At 41.3% G+C, this 13,040-nt stretch overlaps 1 protein-coding gene across 4 annotated transcripts in view; it reads right to left on the reverse strand.

Moving 5' to 3' along the window:
• LOC126299079 (endoribonuclease Dcr-1-like) overlaps positions 1 to 13,040 on the reverse strand; it is a 262,481-nt gene that overhangs the window by 64,041 nt on the left and 185,400 nt on the right. For all 4 annotated transcript variants that reach the window (XR_007552718.1, XM_049990749.1, XM_049990750.1 and 1 more), the window contains 3 exons: positions 8,589 to 8,730; positions 8,231 to 8,470; positions 3,766 to 3,945 (listed from right to left, as the gene is read on the reverse strand). Coding sequence is in view for 3 of the 4 variants with exons in the window: in XM_049990749.1 (XP_049846706.1) it covers positions 3,766 to 3,945; positions 8,231 to 8,470; positions 8,589 to 8,730 (562 nt within the window). In the remaining variant the exon portion in view is untranslated. The remainder of the gene's footprint in view (positions 1 to 3,765; positions 3,946 to 8,230; positions 8,471 to 8,588; positions 8,731 to 13,040) is intronic.

Consider the following 13,040-nt stretch of genomic DNA (forward strand, 5'->3'; position numbering starts at 1 on the left):
AGTGATTAAGTACTTCGTAAAGAAAGGTATGAAAGCAAAGGCCATTCACGCTTATATCCAGAATACGCTGGGAGACTCTGCTCCTTCGTATTCAACTGTTGCCAAGTGGAAAAATGAATTCAAATTTGGTCAGGAGACCTTAGATGATGATCCATGCAGTGGTCGGCCAAGACGTGTCACTGCTGCCGAAATCATTCCAAAAGTGCACAAAATGGTCATGGAGGATCACTGATTGAAAGTGTGTGAAATTGCTCAGACCTGCCAGATGTCATCTAAAAGGGTATATCACATTTTAACTGAAGAAACAGAAATGAAAAAATTATCTGCAAGATGGGTGTCATGGCTCATGACACTGGATCAAATCGCCTGCCATCACCATGGCAAAATTCCACAAAATAAGATATGAACTGTTGCCACACCTGCCTTGTTCACCTGATATGGCTCTGCCAGACTTCCATCTCTTCCCAAAACTGAAAAATTATTCTTGGTGGATGAAGGTTCACTTCACATGAAGAATTAATAGCCACAGTTGACAACTACACTCCTGGAAATTGAAATAAGAACACCATGAATTCATTGTCCCAGGAAGGGGAAACTTTATTGACACATTCCTGGGGTCAGATACATCACATGATCACACTGACAGAACCACAGGCACATAGACACAGGCAACAGAGCATGCACAATGTCGGCACTAGTACAGTGTATATCCACCTTTCGCAGCAATGCAGGCTGCTATTCTTCCATGTAGACGATCGTAGAGATGCTGGATGTAGTCCTGTGGAACGGCTTGCCATGCCATTTCCACCTGGCGCCTCAGTTGGACCAGCGTTCGTGCTGGACGTGCAGACCGCGTGAGACGACGCTTCATCCAGTCCCAAACATGCTAAATGGGGGACAGATCCGGAGATCTTGCTGGCCAGGGTAGTTGACTTACACCTTCTAGAGCACGTTGGGTGGCACGGGATACATGCGGACGTGCATTGTCCTGTTGGAACAGCAAGTTCCCTTGCCGGTCTAGGAATGGTAGAACGATGGGTTCGATGACGGTTTGGATGTACCGTGCACTATTCAGTGTCCCCTCGACGATCACCAGAGGTGTACGGCCAGTGTAGGAGATCGCTCCCCACACCATGATGCCGGGTGTTGGCCCTGTGTGCCTCGGTCGTATGCAGTCCTGATTGTGGCGCTCACCTGCACGGCGCCAAACACGCATACGACCACCATTGGCACCAAGGCAGAAGCGACTCTCGTTGCTGAAGACGACACGTCTCCATTCATCCCTCCATTCACGCCTGTCGTGACACCACTGGAGGCGGGCTGCACGATGCTGGGGCGTGAGCGGAAGACGGCCTAACGGTGTGCAGGACCGTAGCCCAGCTTCATGGAGACGGTTGCGAATGGTCCTCGCCGATACCCCAGGAGCAACAGTGTCCCTAAATTTGCTGGGAAGTGGCGGTGCGGTCCCCTATGGCACTGCGTAGGATCCTACGGTCTTGGCGTGCATCCGTGCGCCGCTGCGGTCCGGTCCCAGGTCGGCGGGCACGTGCACCTTCCGCCGACCACTGGCGACAACATCGATGTACTGTGGAGACCTCACGCCCCACGTGTTGAGCAATTTGGCAGTACGTCCACCCGGCCTCCCGCATGCCCACTATACGCCATCGCTCAAAGTCCGTCAACTGCACATACGGTTCACGTCCACGCTGTCGCGGCATGCTACCAGTGTTAAAGACTGCGATGGAGCTCCGTATGCCATGGCAAACTGGCTGACACTGACGGCGGCGGTGCACAAATGCTGCGCAGCTAGCGCCATTTGACGGCCAACACCGCGGTTCCTGGTGTATCCGCTGTGCCGTGCGTGTGATCATTGCTTGTACAGCCCTCTCGCAGTGTCCGGAGCAAGTATGGTGGGTCTGACACACCGGTGTCAATGTGTTCTTTTTTCCATTTCCAGGAGTGTATTTTGCAGCCCTGGAGTAAACTCATTTTTGAGATGGGATAAAGGCACTGGAACATCATTGGACCAAGTGCATTAATTTACGAGGAGACTACATTGAAAAACACAAAAAGTTTCAGTGCTGTAAGTACTTTTTTTTCTATTCTGTTCTGAGAACTTTTCAAACCAGCCTTGTATGACCATATGGAGTATTTCCAAAATATGATTGGCTTGAGAAATTTTTGACTAATAGATGCTATTACATTATATTAAACAGTGAACACACAATATAAGTGAAAGAAACACCATGTGTGGCACAGGGAAGTATTACTGTGCCACAAGTGTTGTCAACGTATATAAACCATTTATCAGATTGGGTCAGCATCACTTTCAGATTGTATGCTAATTATGCTCTTGCCTACAGTAAAAAAAATCACTGGATGATGATAAGGAAATGTAGAATGACTTGAAAAGTACTTCTACTTAGTGCACTAAAAAGCAAATCTCTTTACATGTATATTATTATGTGCATAACATTGAGAAAGAACCAGATAGTATCTCATTGCAAAATTAATGGTAAGCATCTGGAGCCTTTAATATAGTTTAAATATCTAGGGCTACTACTATGAAATGGGACAAACAAGCCCTATTTCAGTAATTGGAATCAGAAAGTAGGCTTGATGGCAAACACTGAGAGAATTTACAGCTAATGAATAAGACTCTGGGAAAAAGGCAACATTTTCCTCATGAAAATCTTTTAGGTAAACTTAGAATCACTGTTCAAGAGATACTGTACAAGAATTCTGAGGCATACACTCAGTCCTTTTCTTCTGCTTCCTCCATAGGATAATGGAATAGGATAGAGTCACTAATAATAGTATGAATTTCCCTCCACCTTTTACTGTACACAGGCTTGTGGAGTATATACACAGAAAGAGATGTCAAACTCAAGAATCGTTATCCTGAATTAAACTAATGAGCAATGTGTAAATTTAGTAATACATACTACAACCATTCAACTGTCATCATTATTCTACATCTTGTCAAGTGCACAGTAGAAAAATAAAGAAATTACTTGCTGGTGTTACTCGAATTATCACAGAATGTGATATTGCATGGCCAATGAACTGATACATAAAGAAACTGCAATTAAATGAATAAAACACCTATCCATTTAGCTCTTCTTAAGCAGAATTAGAAAATTTCCAAAGGCAATATTTCTGGATGTTTATGAGATAATCTTGATTTATGATAAATAGTCAAACAAAAGAAATACACAGGCAGACATTGCAAAAAGTTAAACAAGAAATATACAACGGTGATTCTTTCAACTAGATACTTCCAGTCTTACTTGGTTATTACACATACACTTTAAGAACCATGACACTGTTCAGCTACACTACCAGTTTGAAAGTGCCCTTGTATTTACGATATATTTTTCCCCTACTTGGCATAGCAAACATTGCACTCTGTATGAAAGTAGTCAGAGTGAACCAGAGAGACATAATTTAAAGATATACTACTGTCAAAGAAAAAAATCATCATCAACAACAACATCCAACAGCAATCTCATGTACCTCATGCTCTGTGACTACACAAACTGTTCAGCCCACTGTGGTCTTTCTAATTCTCCCCTCCCTTGGGAATGATACTGGAGCACTTCACATGGTAACTTATACTCTGACTATGGGCTACAAAATCACGCTGGTATCATTTAGATTGGCACAAAAGTTATATCACTGAAAATGAATGAATTCTTTATAAAAATAGCCACAAGCCTCTTATTAGATATAACCAACAAAGAGCAAAGACTTTGAGCGACATACCTTCGGTATAGTCTTTGATGTTACAATCCCAAAACCCTGCAGCGAGTCTTCTGGAGGATATATCTTCCTACCTCTTGTGTTCTGTTCCTCAGGCAAAGGACAAGTTAACACCATTGCCAAGTTATACAACAAAGATGGCTTGCCTGCAACTGGACGGCAATCTGTCAGAGCATCAGAGATCTGCATACACACACACAAAAAAAGACATCTTAAAAACAAAAAGGCATACAAAAGATGCGGTGATTTAGAAACAAACTACTATTTACAAATACAGACAGAAAATTAATGACAACACATTCAAACAGTAGACTGTTGGGTATACAAATTTGCAGTTGTGTGATTATAACTAGATCATTCTATAATTGAATGATATATTGAGTGATTCAGTTAAGTTGTTCATCTCAGATATTTCCTGAACTGTGTAGGTCATCGTGATTCTGTTCCCACCCAAATAATTGTGAGAAAGTCCTCACCAAATGACATACAACAGCTTTTCACCACTATTACTGAGATATCGGTATCAACTTCACTTTTTCCAATGGAACTATAGTAATTTCTGCTGCTAGTAATATAGTTTTAAAAGAGGCAAATTCAATGGTGTTTCACTTTTCAAAATCTAGTTAGAAGGTTCGGGGAAATTACTGTGTTTCTAACTTCAGATTTCTCTCTTTTGTTCATGAAACCTATTGCTGTCTTATGCCTAAGTTTGTGTTGTTGTATGAAACAGCCACATCAGAGTGATGAGGGCCTCCCAGATTTCCCTACTTCCATGCAATCTCCACATTACATACGAAAGTCATTGATACTTCAAAATAAATAAAATCAATAAAAGGGTGACTTCAGGCAGAAACCACTGGTACTCCAATGGTTAATTTATAACTGACTAGCAATGCTTTGATACATCTCAATCAAATAAAGCAGAGACAAAATCACGACTATGTATTATAAGAACTGACATAGGAGTGTGTTGACACTGAGATGTCAGATACCAGTCACAGATTTGCCTTGTATTTATTTTTAGGCAAGGTGGTTTGCAACAGTGTCCACTGTCTCTGTAGTGATAGAAGCAGAACACTGCCACTACAATTTACAGCTCCAGCAGTCAGCATCTCATCTTTAGGGAAGGGAGGAAAGAGAAAAGGGCGGCCTCATGTCTACAATGCAGCATCTTCCAGCAACACCAACTGCAGTGCTGTCAAAAGTCATGGCCATCAACATGATAGAGACAAGGTTTTAAAACCATAGTGCCACATGAAGAGCCTCTTCATTAACATTTGTCTCTCATGTTATCAATAACTCATCATATTTGCTTGACTTTGTACATACCTTTTACTATGTCTCCAGTCTTGATTTAGTGGTTAAATCTAAAAAAACCTGTATGCTGTGTTAGTGACTGTTTCAGCACCACATAGAACTCATATCCAATTTCAATGTGTAGCTTTCAAACAACTCCTACTACATGTCGATATATTCCTGCTCATGCACAGACTGTGGTACCAAATCCATTTTGTACTAATTTCTTTGCAGCTATTGTTAAATAATAGTTGTAGAAAGGCAGTAAATTCTTATAAAACCTGCTTAAAAGCCAACTTACCTAAGACACAGCAGTATTTGCTCTACGATTAACCCAACGGATGTCAAATCTGACATATAATGAAATAATAAGCAACCAGTTGCATATTAGAAATTTAATTTCTTGCCCTTCTTCAAAACATATTGCCTAATGCATTATTTGCTAGCATCAATAATAAAGTGCATGGTCCTAAAAATATGTGCAGGAGCAATAAATAATATAATACTGAGTCCATGAGGCTATTGTATTGTGTTACTTATTGCTCCTGCATATATTTTTTTAGGACCATGGCATTGTGCTGTATGTACTTTATTAATAATACTCACAAATAATGTGATAGGCATAACCTTCAGCAAAAGGGCACTAAGTGCTCAGAACAGGCCAAGAAATTAAATTTCTAACATACAATTGGTTGCTTATTATTTTCTTGTATAGTACTACAGTTACTAAATATGTACAAAATAACAGATCTAAGATATTAGCACATGGTTCTGAAATACATCAAATTTATTTTATTTTACATTACGATAAAATGTCACATCATTCAGTGAATCAATACCAATCGCTGACATTCAAAATCGTCACCACAGAAGACAGGCTGCTTAAGTGAGACAAATCCTATATCTCCTCTGCACATGAGCTGAAGAGGGTATTATATTCATCCAACAGCTAATAACATATGGATCAATAATTCATTACAGTATTCCTTGTTGCTGAAGTAGTTCATCTTGAAAGCCTCTCACAAAATACCCCGTGAAAAATGGAGCACCAAGAGATAAAGGAAGTGACTGAGTAAAGGCAAGATGAAATGCACATATGCAGCACTCTGAAGGCAAAGCACTGGTGGCCAGCGTCACATACTACAAAATGAAACCATCATTAAGCAAATGTGTTCCCTGTTCCTGAAGAACATTTGTCAACTAAACATGAGACACACAAATAAAAGTAAAAAACTTCCTCAGCTTTTAGTACCCATACAAGCATTTTGGCTATCTGTGCCTCAAGCAGGGATCTTACTTCTTGTGCAAGATGATAGGACACTAAAATTCTATGTATATAATGAAGTGGAATGAAATATAAATACAATTTTAAACATATGTTTTGAAAATTTGTACTAATATACCTGTGGCATAATTTAATCAACATGAGTACGCCTTTAAAAACATAGTTAGTGGTCCACCTCACAACCACACTACCGACACAACATTAAATTCCATCTCTTTCTTGTACTGCTGCTACTATTTCACATATATTCTTCACTTCTGAACATTGTCACTTTGCCACTCCAATAATTTCTCATTGGATTCTACAACAAAGGTTATCCCAATCTGGACATGCAGTATGCGAATTCTAACACGTGATACAAGAACATGACTACTCAAATACATTAACCAAAACAGTTATCTTATCAGATGGCTATGTTAAGCTTTTATTTCACTATAATATTATACACAGGAGAATATAGGTATTGTACTATATATTGATGTTGGTGGTTTATCATTTATGAGTATGTGTGTCAAGACACAAGAATTTTTGTGCCACTGGAATAGTTCATATGAATTTTGGGCCCTCCCACACAGCTACTACTTATTCACTCCTGCATGACTTGGAGTAATTTAGATCATTAATACATTCCAAGGCACCTTTTGCTACTTCTGAAAAAGAGCAATCTCTGGATTTTGAACGGTCATGTGAATACTGGTCCAAGCACATACCCCATATAATCGAAAGTATTTAAGGGCAAAGCAAGGAGCAAACCTGCCATGACATTCAATTGTTACACTCATTTGTAAAAAGCTGTCTATCAGTGGACTTCTATGGAGCAAGAAATGTCAGCCACAAAAAAGGAAACAATTGACAGTGTGACTAATGTAATACAGAATAGAATGTGAATGAACCATTGTGAATGATGTGGAGATACACTATCTTCTCTAATTTCTACCTACACTGTCATTCCACTACAATGACAATGAAATGTTTCATGTACTAAAGGAGGTGATTTTGCATTCCATGCCATCCCATAATGTACATACATCATTCATCAGGCTGCACATTAAAGTCTGGTTTGTTAGAGAACAAACATAACTCCATTCATTGGAAATACTTCAACCATCAATGTTCCTTGGCCCAATATACTTGGGCACTATGGTGTCATGTCAATAACAGCACGTGGCAAAAGCCCATACACATAGAGGACATGTTCTTGAAGTAGACTGCAAGTAGTTGAAGTTGATATTCTACACCCTGTAACTGTATGCAAGATCTGTTGAAGTTACGATGCATTTTGCCAACTTTTTCAATGAACAGTGAACAAAAGGTAATGATGGTGTTTGACAGTAGCTGATAGTGAATGACTTTGCTCCAGTTTTCAGATACATTTTGTTGCTCGAAAGTGAGGTGTCATTTGTGAAAAGCCACCCTGCGACACTCCAGTGCCATTTGCAGCCTCATACTGTGACTTTGCAGCTTCAATCCTGCCAATGACTCTCCATACAAAGATTTGAGTGAATCAAATTGCTAAGTCCTCCTTTCCTCATATCTAAGTGAATACCAGAACTAATCCCCAATGACTCATGGAACTCAATCATGAGCAATTCTCCTATGTCTATTTGGTCAAGCATTTTTGTTTTCTTGTTGTAATGTTGACCATCTGTACTCAAGTCTGTTGCAAATGAAGTCTGTTGCAAATGAAACAATCGCCCTGTGATGTATATACATATATAGAATATTCTCCTCACTGTTTTTATCAGCACATTTCTGTTTTAACTTTTTCCCCTATTTCCATCTAACTTCTTACTTTTCATTTGTTCTAAGTTTTTAAATACTGACACTGATGTGACATTTTTTTTAAATAGATTAATAGGAAAATCAATGATAAGAAGTGAGACATACACGCTTATAGTAATACTGCCGGCGTTTTGTTGTTCCTGGCTTTGGCTCCAATGAATCACGAGAAGCAACGTCCTCTGGGTCATCAGGGTCACCAACTTGGTCACCTTCCTCATGTATGTGAAAACGTTCCTTTCCAACTGGCATGAGGTTATCATCAAGTTCCCTTGCTTGATGAAGAATACGACATGTTTCTAATGCTGCAATGCGTCGTGCAAGAACCCTCGTAGGCATTGGGAGACCCTGTATATCATTTGCCATTATACCATTTTTAACAATACATGTTTGAACAAATGTTTCATATTTTGCACAACACCAATTTTTTTCAATATCAGTATAAAATATGAAATTTCACACTCACCACAATATTGTGTTTCACAGGAGAATTGATAGGAAGGCGCACAGTACAAATGTAGTGGGTCTTTCCGTCAATTTCTTCACTTTTCAGGGACCACAGCGGGGAAAGTCTTGTAAATGTATCACTAGGCAGTTTTGCACAATACCTGAAACACATATATCGCTCATGAAATTTTAAAACAAATTTTATAACTTGAATCTATTGTTGAAATATGCTTAAGATGGTGAGTGCATTTGAAGTGCAACTAATGTAAGGTATACATTAACACACTAGACTAGTTCCACCACCATCATAATCTCCAACATTACATCTTGCTGTGTACATTAGGCTCATGTCTGCCCTAAACTTGTGATAAAGTAAAAATGATTATGAAACTATGTAATTATCAATATAAACTTGTAGACTTCTGGAGGCAGTGTCACTTTCACCAAAATCAAACTGAACAGACTGTCTTGATATAATAAAATATATAGGGCTTTTCAAAAAGATTAGTTCCATTTCACAGGACTCTATCTTCCACATGAATGACAACAGAAACTTGGGAAGAATTATAACATACACACTGAAACCAAAAATTTAACTTAAAGCCACTTGTGAGTTACCAGCAGAGGTCTACCAGGTGCCACTAGCTCATTCATTATCAACTGTGTGATAACACAACAAAAAAATGCATTCTGTGTTCTCCATTTCAACACATGTAATTAAGTTACAACAATGAGGTGTGATTTTCACCAACATTATGGCACTGCACCTCCTGCAGCCCACAGCAGTCGATGATGGCACCAATAGTTTCAAGACATTGATTGTGAATGTATGCTTTCCCAGCGTATATATCTGGTGAAGAGTTCTCAGGCTTCCAGCCGGGTGGCAGTGTCTTCAAACTGCGACATTTCAATGACTGATATACTCATCATCTTCTGGCGAAGTGTTGAGACTTTGCAGGTGCTAGTCCCTTTATACCTGTGGCATGTCCCCCCACCACATGGCCGCGGGAGGCTGCGTCCAGGGCAGGCGACAGGCGGGCTGGAGGGGGAAGGGGGTGCACTGTTTGTGTCTCCGTCAGAGCATTCTGGTCACGTCTCGCAAGCTGGACGGTTCTTGGTGCGTTCACAGTGTATCGCAGTTAATGCTGGATTCCAGGCCATGCTAAGTTAATAACCTTCATCACTGTTTACAAGATTCTTGTGGACCCGTATTTCTATTGATTCTTTAATGACACTATCCCAATAGCTCCCAGCTCGGCACAGCACCCTGGTGTTCTCGAAATCAAAGATGTTGTTTTCTTTGATACTATGTTCAGCTATAGCAGATTTCTCTGTCTGTCCAAGTTGGACATGTCTGATGTGTTCCTCGCACATTAATGGCACATACTTGGGAGTGGGTTGACTGGAGTTCTCACACCGACAGTGAGGTGCAGAAACGGCATGCTGTCGCAAAACAGATTGGCAAATTCAACAAACTCTCTGGAGCTAAGCCAATCCAGAATGTCACAAATAGCACCAGAGCTATTGTAAATTTGACAGATAAGGTGCTGGATGCAGCCACAACTTCTGTCCTCACGAAAGGGTTGAACTTCACACCTGTACCAAGGACCATAACGAAACAGGACACTGTCAGCAGCGTAGAGGAAGCAAATCAGGGCCTACCCAAGGAGGAAGCTAAGCAGATCTGAAGAGAGACCTGCAGGATCATCAACAAGTCACGACTCCTGAAAGCCGGCATTACTGTGCTGGAACGAGAGGCTATCTGCGCCTTGACGTAGATGCTGACACCATGCTCCTCCCAGCAGACAAGGGAAATGCAGCGGTGCTGATTCGCACAGTCGACTAAAAACAGCAAATCTGCTCTCTGATGCTAGAGCCACCTTACAGGAAATTCAACAAGGATCCTACCTCGACGATGACCAGGAAAACCGTGGTTCAACTGAAGGACTCTGATCTACCAGAGGCATTGAACAAATGGCTGTATCCCAGAGTGCCAACAACACCACACCTGTATGGATTGCCCAAGATTCACAAAGACGTGGTACCTCTACGGCTGATCCTGGACACTATCAACCGTCACAGTTATGGGCTGGCCAAATACATGGCAACACTGTTAAAACCAGTGGTGGGGCACAGCATTTATCATGTGAAAAACTCCGTAGATTTTGTGAGAATACTGAAGGACATCCAAATACAGAGAGATGACCTACTCATGAGCTTCGATGTCACCTCCTTGTTCACGAAAGTACCTCTACAAGACGCCTTGGCACTCCTTAATCAGCACTTCGCACCTGAAACAGTGAAGCTCTTTGAATATATGCTTACAATCACTTACTTCAAGTGCAATGGGGAGCATTATGAACAAGTGGATGGAGTGGTCATGGGATCTTCCCTAGCTCCAGGGATCGCAAATCTTTATATGGAACACTTTGAGGAGGTGGCCCTACAAACTGCTCACCGTAAACTTAGGCACTTCTTCCGCTGTTAACGATACTTTCGTGATTTGGCAGCATGGCAAGCAAACACTGGGGGGCTTCATGGACCACCTAAACAGCATACGTGAGAATATCACCTTTACAATGAAGCAGAGGAGAATGGCTGTATTCCATTCACGGACATACTGATTAGGAAGAAGGCAGATGGCACACTGGGCCATTCCGTGTATAGAAAGAAGGCACACACAGAACAGTACCTCCATGCAACCAGCTGCCACCATCCAGCACAATGCCAGTCAGTACTGACCACCTCAGTACATAGGGTAGGCATCATCTGTGACAAAGAAAGCCTCTCAGACGAATTACACCACGTAAGAGAGGTATTTCAGAAAAATGGGTACAGTGAAACACAGATTGGTAGGGCCTTCAAGAGGAGACAGGCTGAAAAATTTTGGGAAGAGGGCGAAGAAGAAGATAACAAGAGACTCGCCTTTCTGCCATATTTGGGGCCCCTCTAAGCCCAAATTGGGAGGCTACTCAGAAAATCGAACACAAATACCGTCTTCCGACCACAATCGAAGATGAAAGAGCTGCTGAGCTCAGTTAAAGTACCACTGAAACTCAACACACCTGGCATATTTAGCATTGCCTGTGGAAGTGGTGCACAGTACATTGGACATACACAGTGCTGCATCTCAAAAAGGTGCAAGGAACACATCAGATGCGTCCAATTCGGAGAGACAGAGAAATCTGCTACAGCTGAACATAGTATCAAAGAAAACCACACCTTTGATTTCGAGAACACCAGGGTGCTGTGCCAAGCCTGGAGCTACTTGGACAGCCTCATTCAAGAATCAATAGAAATACGGGTCTACAAGAATCTTGTGAACAGGAACAAAGGTTATCAACTTAGTGCAGCCTGGAATCCAGCATAAGCTGTAATATGCTGTGAACACACCAAGAACCGTCCAGCTCACGAGATGCAACCGTAATGCTCTGATTGAGACATGAGCGACACATGCCATTCCCTCGCCCGCCGACTCCCCTGGACCCAGCCTCCCGTAACCAGGTGGCGGCGGGCTTGCTGCAGGTATAAAGGGACCGGCATCCGCAAAATCTCGACACTTCACCAGAAGATGACTGGACGAGTATATCACTTGTCAAAATGTCGCAGTTTGAAGACACCACCACCTGGCTGGAAGCCCGAGAACTCTTCACCAAGACACTGATTGTTGAAACCGTAGTCAGTCACTGTGTGCTCATTCATGTTGAAACCATGAAACCATAGTTAGTCCCTGTGTGCTCATTCAAAATGCTGCGCACATTCAGCAGCATTTGCCACACAGTCTACAGAAGCCTACTCATCTTGCCAGCCAAGTGTTAGTCATTTGTAGTGTGTGTGTGTGTGTGTGTGTGTGTGTGTGTGTGTGTGTGTGTGAGAGAGAGAGAGTTAGTTAGTTAGTTAGTTAGTTAGTTAGTTAGTTATATTACTTGTTCCAGTGTGTGTGTGACATGCTTTGCAGTGATGTTTGAATTTCAAACCATACAGGATTCAATAGGTACAGCCCTGTCATGACAGAGATATACAGCAATGTGTAGAGGTTTGTGAATTCAATCAATGGAAGATACCTATATCCTTTTGTGTTTAGGGCTCAGTGATGAGGGTACTTTCCAATTAACACAGTTTTGTATGTTTAGCATCATTTTCCAAGAAAAGATTTACAGTCCCTTCGTCTTTGGGGAAACAATGCAAACAGGAATCACATGTCTAGATATGTTAGAGATTTGGCTTTTTCCAAAATTGTGAGAACATGCCAAAAGTTTGATTTGTCAACAGAACCGCATACGCTGTACCCCCAGACATGCTTTCAAGAGTGTGGGACAAGTTTGATTATCATTTGGCTGTCTGTCATGCATCTGGTGGAAGGTACATAAAAAGTTTTATCTTAAACATAATTGTAAAAAAGTATACCCAATACTGAATGTGTATGCACATCAAAACTATACATACAACTACATCTATATTCTGCAAATCA

Source organism: Schistocerca gregaria, chromosome X, assembly GCF_023897955.1.
Source record: "Schistocerca gregaria isolate iqSchGreg1 chromosome X, iqSchGreg1.2, whole genome shotgun sequence".
Lineage (NCBI taxonomy): Eukaryota > Metazoa > Arthropoda > Insecta > Orthoptera > Acrididae > Schistocerca > Schistocerca gregaria.